Below are 20,637 nucleotides of genomic sequence, written 5' to 3'. Positions count from 1 at the left end.
CGCAAGCAATATTTTATACCAGTTTTGGTAATAACTGACACTCATTACTATATATATTATTTGGTATCAGACTGTTACTGACTTGTGTACTGATACTCCAACTAATGATAATGCTCTAATTTGAATATAATCAGGAGAAACTATATAATTGAATCAGAGCAGTACCTATGTACTAAGGTACCTAGGGGTTTTGATGGAATGATCTCAGAGTGAAAGCAACTTGAACAACATATAGAACTAATAAAACTTAAAACACCATTATTTATATAAGGAACATAGCAATGGACAACAGCATTCATAATATTTTGCTATAGATGCATACATAAACTAATCATGAGTTTAAGCTCAGTAAGATTTTTTAATGTTTTTGACAGAAGTCCCTTTTGCTCACAAATGTTGCATTTATTTGATCAAAAATACAGTAAGAAAAAAAGTAATTTTGTCAAATATTATTACTATTTAAATTACTGTTTTCTATTTGAATATATTGTAAAATCTAATTTATTCCTGTGATGCAAAGCTGAATTTTCAGCATCATTATTATTTAGGACGGTGCTGGTTTGCTGCTTAAGAAACATTTCTTATTATTATTATTAATGTTGAAAACAGATCTGCTGCTTTTTTTGTGATACATTTTTTTCAGGATTCTTTGATTAAGAAAACAGCATTTATTTGAAATCAAATCTTTTGCATCATTATAAATGTATTTACTGTCACTTTGGATCTTTTTAATGCATCCTTTCAGGATAAAACTATTAATTTCTTCCTTTTAAAAAAAAATCTTACTAATCCCAAATTTTTTAATGGTAGTGTATATAAATGATCCATCCGAAGTAACTTCACTATCATAGGAAATTCACTAAAAATGAATTAGACTTTCCAGTGCTTTTTAAGAGAAAGAGAACATTCAAGGAGAAGTACCGGTATGTATGATTAAGTTGTTAGCTTACATGGTTGCAAAGCAGTGTCATAGGTTTTTGGGGAAAAATAGCTTGTTACTGCATGAAAATAGCTTGTTACTGCAGTTACTGTCACGTTACTGAAAAATTTTGACAAATTAATAGTATCGCTACTTTTAACTTGTAAACAATCCTATAAAATCCGATGCATCCCTATTATTAACCAGCTTCTGTTTGGGTTACTGGTTCTGTTGTGATTTTGCACATTACACAGGGTTGCTGTGTTTTTAAATACATTTGAAGTCTTGTGATGTTGGTATTATAAATCATAAGTAGAGATTGAAAAATGTCATCGAAGCACTGACATGTAAAGATGGCTTGCAGTTGTGAAGACATAATTGAAGTCAGATTATGTTGTGATGTATTTTAACTGTATAATCTGTGTAACTCTGAAACAACTGATATTCTGAAAGAAATGGTTTGCATTTCAGCATATGACAGCACACTGACATGAAACACTATATGAAATTTGATTAAGTTGTAATTTGATACACTCAGAGTGAATTTATTAAGATATATTTAGAGCTTATACACTGAAGTCTTGAGTAATATTTTCTCAGTCCATGGCATTTTTCCAATATGCAATAAGGGAATAATATTTATAAAATATTAGCAATATGCTTTATATTTTCAACCTGTTTAAAGAGCAAACTAATCAAGCACTTGTGTGAAAGTACTGTGTGTGTGTGTTTGTGTGTTTTCCTCTAAATGCATTTTTTGTACAGTACATTTAAACATGCACTGAAAAAAGTTTTGCTGATATGTCACACAGCCTTAGTGTGAGATCTAGTGATCAACTGAAATGGGTTTTTAATGACAATTAATGTTTTTTCATTGAAAACCAAACAATTGTTGGCTGGTGCTGTTTATCACAAATTGGCTAAATATTGTCTGATTAATCAGCCTTCCCAATATTTCGGTCTGTCACTAGTTAGGTCATTGTCATCACTATGCTGGTTAATAAGACATTGCTTATAAAGATCATAAATACGACAGCAGCTTTACTGCTATACTTACAAAGGCTAGTTTTGTTTTCAGAAGGTTACTGGTTTTGATAAATTGTTTGCACTGTCATTGTTGATCTAATTATTACTGTCACCTTGAAAATGAATTTGTTTAACGCATTTGAATTGAGTTCATATGAAAAAAAAAATGATTTCATAATTTTTTAACAATTATCTGACAGACTACTTTAATAAATGTTGCATAATTGGGAGATGAAACTTATGTTGTGGTTTTCCTCTTCTTCACCTAGCTTATATAGTTATAAATTGATTATAATATAGATAATATACAAAAGTTGATACATTTCAATTTAAGACCATCATCATTGCATTTATCAAGTTCCTGTGACCATTAGCAATGTGATGTCCTGGCTTTTTAGCTCTGACATTTTTTTACTGTTAAAAAAATGCAAATTTCTTCATTAAATATGATTTGTTTTGTTTTCCACTATCTATTTGCTATGTATTTATTTGATTGCCATTTTTAAGTCTCTGGCATTGTCAAATGTGTTTATCTTTGTCTATTATGTAATGATAATGTCAGGAGAAAATCTGTGGCACCGGCTGAGTTAAGTCTTGGATTTATGTGATGTTTTTCATGTCTTATTTTCCATTTTAGCTGTAAAGTTGGTAGGACCGTATTGTGTATGTGTGAGTGTGTCTATCGAGCTCTAAAAGCAGGCGGAGATAAGAAGCTTTGAGTGGCAGGCGGTCCTATTGAAGTGCTCACCGAGAGAGGCCGGCCCATCGCAGGATTAAGTGAGATAGAAAAGGATTACTATCTGAGTTTCTAGAGACATTTTATAGTAAAATCACATGCATGTTGGCAGGCCAGAAGCAGAAGATCACCTTGACATAAAGCTCAACTGACAAGATGCTCCATAGCCTCCTGGTCTAAACGTGGGATGTGGAAGTGACAGTGTGATTTGGAGGAAGACCGTGAGAGGAGTGTAAGAAGGTAAGTGTGGCATATACTCTAATCTTCACATGACGGCCTCTTGACCTGTTTTAGTAATACCGAGTCACTCCAGTTCAGAGATCACAATCAATGTGAAATGTCATTCTTTAAATGAATTAAGTAAACACTTAATTTACTAGATGACTTCAATTTTAGTTTCAGTTTTAATTCTATTGTTGTAGATAACCTTTGTAACAAATGACACTGACCATTATTGTTTATATCTCCAGAATAAAGTTTATATGGTAACTATGTTTTAAACTATGTTTAAGGGGCACTTAAAGGTGTTATGAATAAGTGATTAAAATTACAGGTTAAAGCTATAACCTAAAATGTTTGTAATCTTTTTGCTTCTTTAAAACATTGCAGCCAACTAAGTGTGATGGTTCTGCCAGTTTTGCACTAATAATCCATGATTTATCATTCACTTATACAGAAATGTGGATTACTGTATACTTTTGTATTCTAGATATTGATTTGTTTAATAGGGCTGCATTGATCTGATGAACAGAGAAGCTTGTCATGCGGGAATCAATGGAGGAGGAGCCAATGACTCACCCTGGACATGATGACAATGGTGCGCCTTGGTTGGCACTTGCATCTCTCTTAACTAGATTAAAGGAGTGTATTTGCATGCACAAATTATAGCAGCAAATCAAATACTACAGAATTTTGAAATTCGTGCAAAATCTCAGACCTTTGGAAGCCACCTCACATTCTATGTACATTTTTCATTCTTAGTTCAGTCTTGTTTTCTTTCTCAGATGTAGGTCTGGCTCAGATCTTGGCAGAAGTGGTAGAGGAAGTGAGACTGTCCATAGACAGAGATATTAATGGTGCTGATCTTCTGTACAGTCTCCTCCGTGCTCCCTGGCTCTATTCTCTTCTCAGGGTAAGACATGCTCATTCAAACAGCTTTACACTACATTTCCCCAATAAACAGTTATTAGACATTATAACAGGCAGATTGTTGGACTCTGAAATGCTGTATCTATGGAGTTTGCAGCTGTTTTGCATGTGAAAGATTTGTTTTTATTCCCATAGGTATATGAGTGTCTGGTGCTGCACAGTCGAGATGCCCCAAGACCATACATGCCTTACTCCTCAAGACTATCTCAGGAGGTCAGTGTCGGCCTTTTATTATACTGCTTTAGAGGGATATTGAAAATCTATGATCCTTCCATGTCATATAAAACCTTCTGTCATTTACTGTGAAACCATTGATTTGAGTGCTACAGTATATATGTCTTCTAAAGCCATACATGAGGGTGAGTAAATGATGATTTGAGCACTACAGTATATTAAAAGACTTCTAAAGCCATTTGTGAGGTTGAGTAGATGATTATTTGAGCACTATACTAAATTAAACGTATTCTAAAGCCATAAATGAGGGTGAGTAAATGATGAAAGTATTTTAATTTCCGGGTGAAGTAATCCTATCATCTTCTATTGTCCTGTCCCACAGATTATGGCCAGTGTGCGAGGACTGGCTGCTCCCTCCTCTGAGGCACAGGAACTTTATATTTTGCTGAAATACCCTCATATGCAGGTTAGAGTCTAATTCAGGTTGCATTCATTGCTAATATGGTACATTTATTATTGTTAGGCCACTCTTTTTAACCATTGTAAGACCGTAAAACTTGTTGAAGAGAAAATATCTGACCACATGGTCTATTGAGACAAAGGACCTTGGCAAATTAACATTTGGCTTCCCCCCTCTTCCCCGGAGACAAAGGTCTCACCTCGTCTGCATTTCGTTCTCTCACCCAGTGACAGCTAAAACTCACATAAGAGTATATATATGGTTTAATGTGAATGATTATTGTGTTTAGTATCATTTTAAAGGTCTCAGGGTGGCTGGTACGTATGTCTCATTTCCAAATAAGTAAAACAAAAGGAAATGAGGGTTTTAAGAGTTTAGGAATAACTGGCACACAAAGGAATGTGGTCTAGGCACTCCCAAAGGTGTAAATTCATGAATGCTAATTTCCACTGTTCTTAGCAAAATGGTTCTTCTACCCCCAGTGAGTCTGGGGAGGTGGGGGTGAACACAGTAAATTTCCACTAAATTCAAGCTTTACATCTGGCTATATAAGGAAAATGCAACGAGAGCTCAGGGCTTTTTCTGTATCTCGAATCAGCCCGTGGATGCTGAGTCGCCGAGACTCAGCATTCATGTATTTCATGTTGGGTAAAAGATTTTCCTCTTTGTTCTAGAACATTTGATGATTTTCATTGAGTATCTTTCAATTGATTATGGAATTGTTATAATACATTTACCTGACATAATAAATGGTTATATTTGATTATTATAACAGACTTTGACTTTATTTTCATTGGAGTTAAAAGGAATAGTCAAACATTAACGTATACTTAATGATGCACAGATATCATTGAAAAACACTTTCATTTTATGGAGTCAGATGAAACGAGTTAATACATAAGATAATGTATTGCATTTAATTAAAAATCCCTTTGCCATTGGAAGAGACGGAACGCGCGTTGAGACCTTCACCTCTAATCGAGGACCGCAGTTGGCTCGAATTAGACGGACTTACACCATTTATTATGCATTTCTCCCCAGGCTTTGCTCTCTGCCCATGATTCAGTGGCTCAGAGGGACTATGGTCCAGTGTTGCCGCCCCTTCCTGACAAACTGCCTGACAATGAGGAGCCCATGAGGATTGTTTGCCTTGTGAAGAACAATCAGCCTCTGGTGAGGATCAGATCATGAATAGAAATGCAATTTCAGATATGTTAGCGAACAGCTTAGCTATAATCCCACTTAAATGTTCCTCGTCATACTATAATGCAGTATCATGTAAAGTGTACGTGGCATTAAATGTATTTTGCCTCATTTATGGTGTAGTCTATCTAAGTATTGTATTGTTGTACTGTATTGTTACGTAATAATGGGCTTTTGAAACCTATTGAACTCAGATGTTTGAGTCTTATTTTAGCACATACATACAAATCCTACCAGTCCTACCCTTGATTTTGGACCTCACTGTGTTCATTCTTATGATCACGGTGATGTGTTATAATCTACAATTCTGCTTATTTTTCAGTGCAGTGTAGTGAAAGGAAAAGGGTCAGCACTTTATTTTACAGTGTCCTTGTTACGTTGCATGTACTCTATAGTAATAACAGTGAATTTTGAAAAATTACTTGCAACTAACCCTAAACCAAACCCTAATCCTAACACTATAGTAAGTACATGTTGTCAATAAATATTATTCAGTAGCTACTTAAGGCAAATTCACACTGCACTGACAGACGGGTTTTGTTGGATCACTGTGTTACCCCTTTCTGTATCTACTGGCGTCTTTCAGAGCTTTTCAGAGTTTTTGAGCAATGTCATTTGGCCTAATAGATGTATATTTACCCTGCAACAAGGACACTTTAAAATTAAGCGTGGGAGAAAGGTGTTCCTTGGAGATGTGACCGAAATCAAATACTTTGTTCTTAACGGGATAGTTAACTCAAAAATGAAAATGTTGTCATTACTTACTCACCCTCAAGTTGTTCCAAACCTGTATGAGTTCCTTTCTTCTGTTGAACACAAGTTATTTTAAAGGAACACTCCGACTTTTTGGGACTTTAGCCTATTCACCTTATCCCCCAGAGTTAGAAAAGTCCATACATACCTTTTTCATCTCCGTGCGTGCTATAAGTCTGTTTGACGCACCCACCGCTAGCCTAGCTTAGCACAAAGACTGGATGTAAATGGTTGCAGCTAGCATACTAATCCAAATAAGTGACAAAATAACGCAAACATGTTTCTATTTACATGTTGTGATTTGTATAGTCACAGAGTGTACAAAAAACAAAGTCACATGAGACACAGACATATTTTAACCGTATAAATACTGGGAACTATATTCTCTGAAGGCGAAGCACTGCTACTTGGGCGGAGTGATAACCGCAGCACCTGAGACGCGCCGTGGTGAGGAGCAGAGAGCGCGTCTCAGGTGCTGCGGTTATCACTCCGTTACAGCACGCACGGAGATGAAAAAGGTATGTATGGACTTATCTAACTCTGGGGGATAAAGTGAATAGGCTAAAGTTTCAAAAAGTCGGAGTGTTCCTTTAACCTCTTAACCGTCTCCAGAGCGTCGGCGCACTGAAGCGTTTTTTTTTTTATTTAGTTCAAATATACTATCAGATTTAATGTTATACCTTGACAAACTATACATCATTAAAAAGATATAAGACTCAAGATTCAGTATTTGACCACTATTGTATTCTGAGAAACTTATAGTGACAGTTATGTCTTAATTTGTGTCAGGAGTTATGAAATTAAAAAATGAGTCGTTACCTTTAATATGAATTATGAGCGTCAGCCGGTCTCATTCAGAAAAAAACTCCCGTGCAATCGTCATGACAGCGCTTGACAAAACAACGTCCCTCAGGGCTTTTAGCTCAAACATGTGCAGATTTGGAGAAATATTGATAGATTCTCATAGCTTTACATCAGACTTCTATAGACAGGAATAATATTTATTGAATTTATACCCAAATGCGTCGATGTAATCATTTTGAGCGCTGTATACTCTGTACTGTGTTATCAATTCATCCTGAAAGTGAGGGCGCTGTTTGCACAGAAGTCCATATATGGATCACATGAAGAAGAGCCATAATCATGTGACATTCAGGAAGTCCTGCCACAACAAAGCTATCCGAGATCGCTGTAAAGTGCAGATAAAGATGTTTTGAAGACAATAAACATGATTGCAATGATATTTGATTTACCTGTGTTCTTCGAGTCATGTCAGGTATTTTCATAATAATAGATTATATGTATAATGTAATGCTAATCGAGATAGACTTTCAAATTGTGCAGAATACAATAAAATAATATATTTTCTATCTGATTTTTTTATCTGAAGCCAAATCAGATTACAGAAAGTTATTTAAAACACTCGACTTGCGCTATAAAGTAAGTTGGAGCACAAACATAGTTTTATTCTCATAAATTGTCGTGTATTGATGGTGTGCTAAGCTAACATGCTAGCTAGTACTGAGCACCTGCTACCTTACTTCGGTGTAATTTTTATGATTTTTTTCTAAATAAGAATGCTTACTGAAATGTTTCGTTTTTCAAAAAGGGCATTTGATACAGTTTCACTGTGAAGTGAGAACTTTTATAAAATAAATGAGGGATTGAAACAGTGTGAATTGCTAGTCGTTAGTGATTATAATGCAGACAAAAGAAAAGCATATTTAGAGCAATAAACTGGCTGGAGAGGTGTGAATATGTGCAGGGGAGACTGAGACTGAATGGGGCTCGTTTTTGCATCACAAAACAATAGAGGCAATAGACTGAATAGATGCTTATAAGAAAACAATAAACACCAGTCTAATCAAAATAAAGTCATATGACATGATCTTGAAAAACATTGAACTAAATACAGAGTTTTAGACTTATCATCTTCAGATTTTAAATATAACATGGTTAGACATGTGGCTTTAGCTGCAGTGCATTTCTAGATTGCTACAATGCCAACTTCAATTTTATTTTCATGAAGATGTTTCATAAAAATAAATGTATAATAACTTTACAAAACTTTGAAGCTATTTATAACTATTTTTTTTCATTATGATAATAATTAATTCTACATTTACAATAAACTTCCAGGTGTCAGCTTTCAAATGAGATCTTACTTGTGCTTTTAGTACAAAGGGTTCATGAACTGTATCTGTTTAAGTTTGGGAATGCCATATCTGGGGATTTTTCATAAATGGGCTTGAAGCTTAACAGGTTAAAGAATGTAGGTAACCTGACAGTTGACGGCACCCATTGACTTCCATAGTAGAAAAAAAAGCTGTGGAACTCAATGGGTGCCGTCAACTGTCTGGTTCTTTTTTAGGTGAACTATCCTTTTAAAGGCATGAATAATGACTTGAATAATGAATTTTAGTAAATAAAGGAAAAAAATATTTGTTTGACTGATTGTCCAACAAGCAGAAGGATAGAGCAATGCTTTTAATGACCATATTTAAGATTAATATGCTATGGTGAGTCCAAAACCATTATGACAAAAGTGTGGACATTATGAATGAAATCAGGAGGACTTCAGTATTAATAGTACTGTAAAATTGTTGTAATGTCCATCCTGTTGTCAGAATTATTGTTTAGTATACTGTAATCGATTGTTAGATAATAATCCGATATTTTAAGGTATTTCAACTCAAAATCAATATTCCATGACCATGTAATTATTTATTTGGTGAAAAGCAGTGTAATAAGTAGTATGACTGTGCATTATCCCATGTTCATCTTGTTTATACTTGTTTGATCCCCTAGGCTCAAATCTGCTTGCTAGGAACTGTTTTTCTTCAATTAAAGCTCCAGTCCGTCACTTTTTTGGGTTGAAAATTATCCAAAATAAATTTTTGAGCAAGTACATAACCAGCCAGTGTTCAAAACTCTATGCTTGCCTTAGCTCGATTCAAAACGGTAAGCTTGTTGTAATAATGTTTTTAATTCCAGTGGTACTGGTGAATTTCCGAGGGAAATTCGAGCATGTCTTTGCGTCATTACGTCACATCTGTACACATAAAGAAGGAGTCTCGGCTAGTAGGCTATATTGCGTGTGAGGATGTTGGAGGTGGAGATTTATAGCCTTTTCTCACAGCACTTGATATAATTAAACTTATCAATTTGATGGCGGATCCAGAAAGGTTCAAATGACAATCACCAGCGACAACTGGAGATTCACCCGTTGTAAAATGCAAAAGACTTCGTTCGGACTTCGGAGTGGTCGATCGTTAGATTCAATCAGCGCGATTTACTGCAATGCTTTTTCCCCCTTAGTTGGTCAGAACAAAAGTGGATGTTACTTACTTGTTCAGATGTACTTTTTCCGGTGAAAATTCTTATGTTGGTCATACTTCCAAAAAGTAGAATCTGTGATTCTGAATGCCAGTATCCACACCGGCGCAGCGACGGACAGCCGCACATTCTCCTCAAAACATTGGATTCATCCGCGCTGTGCCGAGGCACAACCCACGTAAAGTTGATTATTCCGCGTATAACTACAATTGCAGATTTCGAACAGAGATGGCGACAAAGAGGAAAAACTACAGACTGCAGCTTTAAGCTTTGAGTTTTATTTCGCATCCAATTTTTCACTTTTGTGGCAGATAGCTATGTAATAGTTGGTATAGTGTACGTACATCCAGGTGGTTGTTATTGCAAAATAAAGCCTTTTAGCCCTTTAAACAAGAAATGTAGCTTTAACTTCAGGTTTAAACCCTGCCTACATCTGGTTCCATCTGAATTAAGATACAGATCATTTTGTAATTGTAACAGATACAGATACATGTACAGATAATGGCTTCGGTTCACACCTTAATGCGGTTTTACTTGACTTTTATTTGATCTATATTGTAAGATCCCTAAGCTTTTCTTGGCTTAATGTTTGTCGGTTAACACTTCCATCCTGTTCTCTCACTTATAAGAGTGTCAGAGAGGGGAAACCCAGTTACTGGAAGAGCCTTAGGCGACTAACAGTGGAGAAACTGGCTTTAGCCAGGCGTTTCGGCTCAGGGGAACAGAGTCTCCTGGGGTCTGCAGGTGGCCTGTCATCCTCCACAGGTCTGCTGTCCTCCATACCCCCAGGACAGCCACACTTACTGCCCAGGTACCAGTCCACCGGGAGCTGCAACCTGTGCTGCCAAACTGCCCATCTCTCGGGAGGAGGTCTAAACCTGTCCGCTCCGGCCGTTTATGACTCTGTGATTATGGGTAAGGGTCATCATGTACTGATGGCCTGACGAGGCCAAACACTGTGTTACTCTCTTTAATTCTGAAACCAAATTAATCTATCCTGTTTTGTCCTTCATAACTTGAAGAGAACTGTACAGATGGACTAGTTGAAGATCAACACCATACATGCACGGCTTGTACCGCCTCATCTCTAGTGTACCCGCGCACATGCTGCCCATCTGGATGTGGCCTCCATTCCCAGACAGCCCCCTCCAGCCCTCTGCTTCAACGCCAGTACTCCATAGACACCACCCGCTCTTCTCATCCAGCTCCGGTGTTCACGAAGCAACACAGCCTGGATGATCTGAGGTCCACCGTCCATACTGTTGCCAGCAGTATAGACCCTAGTACTAGTGACGCTCGAGATCTCAGGCAGAAGATGGTGGCGGTAACAGAGAGAATGACGGACAGCGTGGAGGAAAACGCCCAGGCGTTGAGTCTGTTGGTGGAAGTGGTGGACAAACTGCAGGGACTTATTATCACCAGCAAGTCTCCAGAAGTGGCACATCCTTTCAGACCCCAACATGTCTCAAAAACAGCCTGCACCTACTCGCCCTGCCAGCCGATATTGCCAGCCAAGAAATCTTTCAGCAACACTCCTCGTGTCTCACGCTCCTTCTCGTCGTCTTCATCCTCAACCGCATCGTCGTTTTCCTCCTCTTCTCCCAGCTGTAGCATGGATGTTCCTCATGTAGCACCACAGTGCAACTCATCGTGCAAGTCTTCATCAAACCAGACCAGAAATAGGTCTGTAACACCAGGAAGTAAAACTGGACAGACTTCCCTTTCAAATGTTTTGATGGCTTCCAGTCCAAATGATGACTGTGAAAAAATCCTTTGCCTCTCTAGCAAGAAGAAAAAGTCAAAGATGAGGAAATAAGAGTGACTGCTTTCCCACTTCTCTCTACTAACATTGCTCTTTGCTGAATTTGCTGGTTTTGATTTTACTGGATGGGGCGATGAAATTGTTCACTACAGTGGAGCTACACAACAAACAGGCAATTCCTTCATCTTGTTCTCATTTGTATCTCTTGTTCATCCCATCTACACTCAAGACCCATGGAACGATTCATTCATTTGTGTTTGTTAACATTGTTCAAGAGTACCAAGATTCCTTGCCTTCAAAGTAAACACTTAATTCTTCATCTGAAGCTTATTTATCAGTCCTACGTGTCTTTCCCTAAACTTCTGAAACTCTTAAGTTCCTCTTTGACCTCTATCAAACTTTTAGTTTAGGTCAAGTCAGGCATGTTTCTGTTTGAGTTGACTGCATTCTGCAATCTCATTTCTGTAGTGTCCGTCTTCCTAATATTTCCACATAACCTGACCTCCATTGCACCCACAGCCTTCCTCCACTCACGTGCAGCTGTAAGATCCTCTGTGTGAATCACCACGTGACACCTGCAGTCATTGACAACAAACTGGTTGACCATTCTTGTCTGTTTTCCCATTTTTAGGGGGCAACTATTAGGAAGGATGAGAAAACAGGGAACATCTTTATTGCAAGGGTGATACATGGAGGACTGGCAGATCGCAGTGGTGAGTGTTGGTAGTCATACAATTTTTGTTCTTTGAGCTCATACTTAGCAAGAGTTACGTTGGTTCAAGTCATATAATTTCTTCCTTATTGAGGCATACATCTGAGTGAAATGAATTATCAAAAAAGAAAACATGTATGACGGGGACTTGGCTCTACCCATCGGTTGTTGATTGGATCAGATCTGAATGCAAGCTTGCGGTCAATTGTAAGAAGCGGGCGGAGTTTAGGTTGACTAAATGATTGGAGAAGTCCAGCATAGTTTTTCCTTTCATTTTACCGAAAGATCAAGTTGTTTAAGAACTATGAGGATTATTTAAGAAATAAATTTAAAAATATATATTTTTAAATTTAAACATGAATTGTTCGAATTTTAAAGTTTAAAGGTAAAGTGTGTATTTCTGAGCCATTTTGATGTTGTATGAAAGTATTAGACTCTAATAGTAGACTCTAATAATAGTCTCTTTTGTGTGTGTGTGTGTGGGTGCGCGCTTGTCTTTTAGGACTTCTTCATCCTGGTGACAAGCTGGTGGAAGTGAATGGACAGAAAGTGCAAAGACTGCAGCCCGAGCACGTCATTCAGATTCTGGTAAGCTCAAATCTTCTTCTGTGTTTCTTATATCCTTCCCCACTCTCCCCCATTCCAGAATATCTAAGACTTTCAAATCTTTCTTACTCTTATAATGATCGTATCCATTCATGCAGTCTCCCACACTTTCACAGGTGAGATCTCAGGGAAATATTATTTTTAAAGTGATCCCTAATTCACCACAACCCATCAACCGCCGAGCAACAGTAAGTGCACTGTAAATATTTTAAATACCGGTACACCACTAGTCAAACGTTTTGGAATTATTATGATTTTTTAATGTTTTTGAAAGAAGTCTGTTATGTTCACCAAGGCTGCATTTATTTGATCAAAAATACAGTAAAGACAAAGAAATATTATTACAATTTAAAATGACTGTTTTCTATTTTAATATATTTTAAATATTTATAATTTAAAAAAAAATAATACTTTTATTTAGCAATGATCCATTAAATTCATCAAAGTGACAGTAAAAACATAATATAATGTTACAAAAGATATATATTTCAAATACATGTTGGTCATTGAACTTTTTATTCCCGAAAAAAATGCATCAAATCAACATATTGGAATGATTTCTGAAGGACCATGTGACACTGAAGACTGGAGTAATGATGCTGAAAATTCAGCTTTGCCATCACAGAAATAACATTTTAAAAGACATTCAAATATGATTTAAAAAAAAAAAAACATTTAAAAAAATCTTAATTATTCCAAACTTTTGACTGGCATTGTAATGCATTTAATAAATACTCACTATATACAGTATACTGAGTTCCCTTTCTGTGTTTAAAATATGGCTTATTAAACAGGTTAAAAAAAATGTATGAAGTGATTGTCTCTGTCTCCCATTAGCTGTATGTGAGAGCCATGGTGGATTACAGTCCTCTGCAGGACCCTGCGATCCCCTGCCCAGATGCAGGAATGGCCTTTAGTAAAGGAGACTTGCTGGAGATAGTAGACCAGAGGGACATCCGATGGTGGCAGGCCAGGAAACTCCACAGTGCCTCATTGTGTTGTGGCCTCATCCCCTCCACTAACCAGTTCAGATCGTCAGTTTGGAATTTTGCTCAATTTCTTTCAAAATTATGTCATTGATACATTTTTAAGCAAGATAAAAATTGTATTTCCTTTTTTTTTTTGCAGTAAGCAAAGGGAGTTGTGGTGGTCCCAACCTTATCAAGCTCACACCTGCATCAGACCCTGTACGTTAACAACACATACATACAGACACACACACACACACACACACAGATGTATGAACTTCTGTGCTCTCTTTAAGATGTTGGTTGGCATCATAAGCCTCTTATCCCTGCCCTCTCTTCACCCTGATCTAATTACTGTAAAGAAGCTTGAAAGTGAGCTTTTCTTGGCATGATCCTTCCTTCATGACGATTGACTAGTCCTGTCCTCCTTACGCTCAACAATTAAGGAGAATTAAGAAGTATTAGATGCTATTATTTCTAAACACCAGATGTTAGGATTCTTCTGCATATCCTTCAGGGGAATCTGAAACAAGTGTTTTGAAATGTTTTGAATGCACAGTAGCAAAAACAGCCTTTTTATATGATCTAAGAGTCAGAGAGAGTCATCATAAATAAAACAAAAGTCATGTTTACATATACAAGTTGACACCAGAGGAAAAAAATAGTATGAAAGAATGGTACGATGCAGTAATAGTGGTCTTTTCATATGATTACCCACCATGTTGCATTCATATTATTAATACACAATCTTTCTTTATTAAGTCTAATTCTTTGTTGTTTTCTTTTATTTGACATCTAAAGTGAGCCCGGGTGATGTTGGTATGTATCTTTTTCTGTCTTTCCCTTTGTTTTTTGTGTTAGCTTATGTTTATAGTGTGTTTTAATTTATAGTCAGAGTTTAGACCATGTGTTCAATATTTAATATACTTTAAGCTCTTTGAAATATGGTGCATATGTCACTGATATTGCTATAAATATAAAATCTTCACTATTGAGTTCACAGTTTGCATAATCATAATTGTTCAATGTTCCATATGTGATGGATTTCTGCATGAAACAGAATATCCAACAAGGAAAAATCAAGGGTGTGATTTGTTTCTATCTGTTAATGGATGTGCATGAAGTACAGGGTTTGGACAATGAAACTTAAACACTAGCATATATATGCACGGCCTGGTGGCCAATATTCGCTAATTTTACATTCTATCAGTAAGAGCAGAGTGTGAAGGTTGAATTAGCAGAGCAATAACACAGCTGTTCATAAAATATTGCAATCCCCACAACATAATGGGAGACATTTCATAGTTCAAAAGAGGACAAATTGTAGAGTGCGTGTCTCGCTGGCTCATCCGTGACCAGGACAGCAAGTCTCTGGGATGTATCAGGAGCTATGGTATGCAGGGTAATGTTGGCATACCACCTGCCACGTAGGACGAACCACTAATAAATTATTGTGGCGGAAAACCAGGTCTTTTAGTTTCATTTTCCCAACCCCTGTAAATAGGGCCAGTTGTGATTTCATGTTGATTATATTGGTTAACCACATGTAAACATTTGTATTAACTGTGTAGTGCTGGGTGAGTGTGTTGAGAGTAACTCTCTTTGTTTTAAAGGAGAAGAGGTAACAGATGAGATCAAATACATTGAAACAGGTGATTATCCCACCCAATACATGTCTTCATTTATTTAACTTATTATGCTGTGTGGAAATATATGAAAATAAAAACTTCCATTGCGACTTTTATGAGTTTACATTTCAGAATTCTGAGCACAAAACTCTGAATTGTAAACTTGCAATTCTGAGAAAAAAACTAAGAATTGCTATTTTAAAGGGATAGTTCACCCAAAAATGAAAATTCTGTCATAATTTACTCACCCTCAAGTTGTTTCAAACCTGTATGAGTTTCTTTCTTCTGCTGAACACAAAAGAAGATATTTTGAAGAATGTTGGTGAACAGACAGTTGCTGGACCCCATTGACTTCCATAGTATCTTTTTTTCCTACTATGGAAGTCAATGGGGTCCAGCAACTGTCTGTTCACCAACATTCTTTAAAATATCTTCTTTTGTGTTCAGCAGAAGAAAGAAACTCATACAGGTTTGAAACAACTTGAGGGTGAGTAAATTATGACAGAATTTTCATTTTTGGGTGAACTATCCCTTTAACTCAAAATTGGAATCGCAAGAAATAAAGTTAGATTTTTTTTATAAATATAATATTTTATAGTAAATATAATGGGCTGTATGAACAATTTTAGCACAAATTTTCATTTAATTTATTTGTTTTTACAGATGAAGATTTTGAGTTCGGTAGGTAAGTCTTTTCTGAGGAAAGAGCCATTTCATTGAATGAGAGAATAGCTACTCTTTGTTTTGATGTTCCACTTTAGACATTCTACTATAAGTAACTTTGCAACTACATGTCAACTAGTCTTGCGTAGCCAGACCTTCAGACTGACGGCAGAAGGTCTGGACTTCTCAGCTTTCATTGGCCAAGGACCGGCCAAGAGGACGTCTGACCGACATGTAAAGCAACCAATCACAGTTTGTTTTGTTCCGTGTCATGTTTAGTGACGTGAACATGTAAAGTGCCTACGGTAACAGACTGGCATGCATCTAATAAATTATTCATTCAAGAAAGTTGTGCAAGTTTACTGCAACAATGATGCTGCAAATTTTTACATACTTTTGAAAATTCAGCATTTAGCTGATTCTGATGAGCGTTCCTTGTCACAGTTGTACACCCTGCATCTTTCTTCTTCCATGAGGGGGTTTGACATCACAAAGGCTTTGGTTCCAGGCGGACTGTTAAAGAATGCGACACACGTATCCTGGAACTCCTGTAGAACTCAACCAATCAGATGACGACTTCGAAACTCCTGAAGTGTTTCCCATTTTGTGTGCCTTATGCATCAAACGTCTGACAGCTGAGACTACATGTCAACTTACTCTCATTAATTTGCAACTACATGCCAACTAACTCTCATTTGAGTTTTAGTAGACTGTTGTTAAGTTGACATGTAGTTGCAAAGTTACTTATAGTCAGTAGAATGTATGTTAGAGGACCATCACGATAAAGTGTTTGCAGACATTTAGCAGACAGTCTACTGATACTCTAATGACTGGTAGTTGACATGTAGTTCCAAAGTTACTTATAGTTAGTAGAATGTCTAAAGTGGAGTGTTACCTTTTAAGGGGGTTGTGTCTACCACGAAATTTACCCATGTATTTAATATGCATAATATATATATTTATTTACTGACATTGGCAGTAGTTGATAAAACTGACAAATAATGAAATGTGCTTATGATGAAATCACCTTTCTGTGATCTCTGATTTGTTATTATGACGTGTAGTCCTTCTCTTTTGTCTTTTCATTGATCAACTGTATGTTTTGTCCAGTTTCAGAGGAGGGTGAGAATGGTGAACACATGCAGGGCTTATACATAGGTATGAAATCTAAATGAATGTACATGGTAAATTTCCATTTTGGATCATATAAACCCATACACATATGAAAAGTGAATTGTTTGAAACAGCGGGGTTCCGGCACAGTCTGCGTGTGTGGAGGAGGAAATCGTACCTTAGACAAAAGCCGTCGTGTTATTCCTGCGGAGTCGGCATCTGCCATAACACTTCAGCCAACCTCTATGAAGAGGTGGTCCACTACCAGCGCCACATAGACGACCCCCCTCGTCTCATTGTGCTCATTGGTAGGGTCCCCTAAGTTATACACGTCTTAACAGTCATACCTATAGATGAACTGACAGTAACTATCATTTGGGATTGATTGATCTGAGTTTGACCCATTAATGCCTTAATGCAGGGTTGTCAAACTCAGTTCCTGGAGTGCCACAGCCCTGGAGAGTTTAGCTTCAACCCTAATTAAACACACCTGATCCAGCTAATCAAGGTCTTCAGAATTACTAGAAACTTCCAGGCTGGTGTTTTGGAGCAGGTTGGAGCTAAACTCTGCAGGACAGTGGCCCTCCATGACCGGAGTTTTATACATGTGCCTTAATGCTTTTCCATGTTTTCCACAGGTCCATCGGGAGTTGGTGTAAATGAATTGCGCAGGAGGCTAATCAAAATCAACCCTAATACGTACCAGGGACCAATATCTCGTATGTGGCCTATTTGGTCCCTTTAATCTATGACTTAAAGGTGTTATAAGCAAGTTTTTGGGAATATCATGCAAATAATGTCCCTACTACCCTCGAATATCACTGAGATGTCAAAATAAAAACTGTGGCTGCCATTATTTTAAAGGGGTCATGGATGGACTCAAAAATCCTGTATCAATCAATGAAGCTGTCTACGCTGCACAATGGATCTCTTATTTACATTGTGTTGCATCGTGCTGGATATGATGAAATTGAGTTGCATTGGCGAGATCATTGCATTCTTGTGCTCAACAGACTTGACGGATAGGTTACAATGCTCAGCGCTGAAACTTATTATGCAATGGGAATAGATCTAAAATATAATGTTGTAATCAACACTTTTTATAATTAGTCTCGGCAGATGTAATAGTAGAAACTGTCAAAGTTAAGTTCATTCGTCACACAGCATTTCATGTCGTATACCACATCTCATTTTGGTGCAAATAGTAGGTCATCTGGGTATTCCATGCATAGTCCAATCCAAGTTTGCATACTGTGTATGCACAGTAAACATTTATATACTGCAGAAATGCAAAGAGTAGTAAGCTAATCTAAACATATAGGCTGAATCCGAAATCGCCCCCTAAACCCTCATTCACTACATGAGTCCACTAATACTGCTCACTTGAAGGAGTGAATGTGAATTCGGACATTCGTTGCGTGTACAATACATCGGTTGTACACTCGTTATTGCAGTGCAATGTGGGATTGAATAAGTGCACTCAATAACGTCCACTATGGTTTCGGACACCACTACAAATGGCTGTCCCCTCAAATAACGCCCTATTTGAGGGTATAGGGGGCGGTTTCGGATTCAGCCATAGTTTGGAGGGCTGGGTTTTGGAGAGAGGCCACGTGATCGCCTAAAATTGCTTACAGCACCTTACATTATTTAACAAAACAGTCTGAAGTTACAACATGTCTCTTGTTTTTCTCCAGACACAACACGGCCCCAAAATATGGGTGAGAAGAATGGCCGTGAATATCACTTTGTGCCCAAGGAAATGTTTGCGTACATGGTGGTTAATCACAAGTAATCTTATCTTTTATGTTTTAAATACTTAAAAAAACACATGTAATTGATGATCTGGTCTTGTGATTTAACTTTTTTTTATGTGTGTGTGTGTGTGTTTTTAACAATGTCAAGATTCCTCGAGTATGGAGAGGATAATGGACACATGTACGGCACCAGCTTAGACTCAGTCAAAGATGTTTTGGACAATGGGAAAATATGTGTTATTGACCTTGAACCTAATGTAAGTCATTTTATTTATCAAACCCAAACTTATGTTTTTGTCATTAGTAAGGTTGCAAACAGTAACGCACACGCATGTCTCTGTTTATTCCAGTGCATTAATTCAGTCAGAACCAAGAAGCTGAAGCCCTACATCATATTTGTGCGGCCTCCATCCCCTGAATGCATGAGGCAAACAAGAAAAGACCCACATTTTCTTGCCAACAGCTACATTAAGAGATACTTTCATGTAAGATATGCATTTGATATTTCTTGTGGTACATTTCTTTCTGATAATAGATCGATAAGCTTCTATGTACAGAAGGAAAAGAGTGTGTTCATGCATTTTGATTGTAATGCAACATTTTCCTCTTGGTTTTCTCAGGATAAAGACTTTGAGGAGATCGAGGAAGCAAGCAGGGCCATGGAGGGCAAGTACCGTCAGTTCTTTGACTGCGTGATTGTGAACGATGATCTGCAAGATTCATGCATGGATCTGTTCACAGCTATACAACATGCTCAAGAAGAACCACAGTGGGTTCCTGCCAGCTGGTTTGTTCCTGTTCATCCATGACACACATTAGAACAAAGCAGGGAATTTTTTTAATCGTTATAACGAATGTAAAATAACTGAATTTCAAAAAAAGCGAATGCCTTTGTGTGTAGTTTAGTCCTTGAGTAAAATCCATGGTTTCACTAGATCTAAATTGTATCTATCTTGAGATCTATAGTTTTATTCTGGTGATTTAAACTGTTTACACTGGCGTAGAAGAACTTAAAAAAAAAAAAAGTGTTAGCTACATGAAGAAATGTAAATGCAATAAATTTTTGTCTAACAAGAACAGTCACATGCGGTTGTTTCTCCAACTTTATTTTTTGTCTAGATAAATCGTTTAGCCTTTTCCAATAAACATTTTGTGGTGTGGTAGATTATGTCTTTATTTATAAACAGAAGCCTTGGTTTTCAATACATTTTTTAATGTTTAAAACTAGCCTACTGGATGGAGGAAAATATTGTTTTTGTTGTTGATGTTTTAAAGAATATACCAAAGACATTTTAACTCATTTTTGAGATATTTATGAATCTGCTCTTCCTGTCATTCATTAAGCATCTCTTATCATATCATTATTAGGCTATACCTATTTTGTTGGCATGCCATCTTAACAGTTTTATATATTGAGAAAAATGGATCTCTTTTCAAAAATAAATCCATTTTAAAAATGAACACTGAGAGTGTACTTATTTGTTTCGATTACTTTGTGTTGCCTACTATGTGTTTTATTGTACGAATTAATTGAACATGCTGGATAAATGTGTATGATGTAACAATTGTAGTTACTTACTGGTGTGTAGATAAGAGGTTTTGTCACAGTGTGTGTGTTTGTGGTTGTCTGTCTCAGGGTGTCCTCACTCATTCACCGATCTATGCCACACTA

The 20,637-nt window shown here is 37.0% G+C and overlaps 1 protein-coding gene across 2 annotated transcripts; it reads left to right on the top strand.

Moving 5' to 3' along the window:
- Positions 1–2,371: 2,371 nt before the first annotated feature.
- Positions 2,372–20,426, top strand: mpp4a (MAGUK p55 scaffold protein 4a). Of its 2 annotated transcripts, XM_056251703.1 has the most exons (21): positions 2,386–2,921; positions 3,410–3,498; positions 3,686–3,813; positions 3,966–4,043; positions 4,387–4,470; positions 5,506–5,637; positions 12,150–12,231; positions 12,733–12,818; positions 12,953–13,024; positions 13,674–13,870; positions 13,965–14,023; positions 14,606–14,623; positions 15,418–15,456; positions 16,096–16,113; positions 17,206–17,253; positions 17,343–17,516; positions 17,847–17,927; positions 18,906–18,999; positions 19,114–19,222; positions 19,316–19,450; positions 19,586–20,426. In XM_056251703.1, exons 2-21 carry the CDS (start codon positions 3,444–3,446, stop codon positions 19,772–19,774), a joined length of 1,878 nt encoding a protein of 625 aa, XP_056107678.1. In that variant the 5' UTR covers positions 2,386–2,921; positions 3,410–3,443; the 3' UTR covers positions 19,775–20,426. The 2 variants fall into 2 exon arrangements, with proteins under 2 accessions (XP_056107679.1, XP_056107678.1); XM_056251704.1 differs by lacking the exons at positions 12,150–12,231; positions 12,733–12,818; positions 12,953–13,024; ... (10 more) ...; positions 19,316–19,450; positions 19,586–20,426 and adding exons at positions 10,386–10,671; positions 10,779–11,668 and having other exon boundaries at positions 2,372–2,921.
- Positions 20,427–20,637: the final 211 nt, after the last annotated feature.

Source organism: Rhinichthys klamathensis, unplaced genomic scaffold, assembly GCF_029890125.1.
Source record: "Rhinichthys klamathensis goyatoka isolate OS25496 unplaced genomic scaffold, OSU_Roscu_1.1 h1tg000088l_1, whole genome shotgun sequence".
NCBI classification, from domain to species: domain Eukaryota; kingdom Metazoa; phylum Chordata; class Actinopteri; order Cypriniformes; family Leuciscidae; genus Rhinichthys; species Rhinichthys klamathensis.
Note: the sequence above shows the minus strand (reverse complement) of the source record. Positions and strands in the feature narration are given on the sequence as shown.

Excerpts from the sequence above, each read along its gene's own strand:
- mpp4a (XM_056251703.1), top strand. The coding sequence starts at position 3,444 with ATGCGGGAATCAATGGAGGAGGAGCCAATGACTCACCCTGGACATGAT. Across the intron at positions 13,871-13,964 it reads TCCACTAACCAGTTCAGATC|TAAGCAAAGGGAGTTGTGGT; the intron begins GTCAGTTTGGAA and ends TTTTTTTTGCAG. Across the intron at positions 19,451-19,585 it reads ACATTAAGAGATACTTTCAT|GATAAAGACTTTGAGGAGAT; the intron begins GTAAGATATGCA and ends TGGTTTTCTCAG.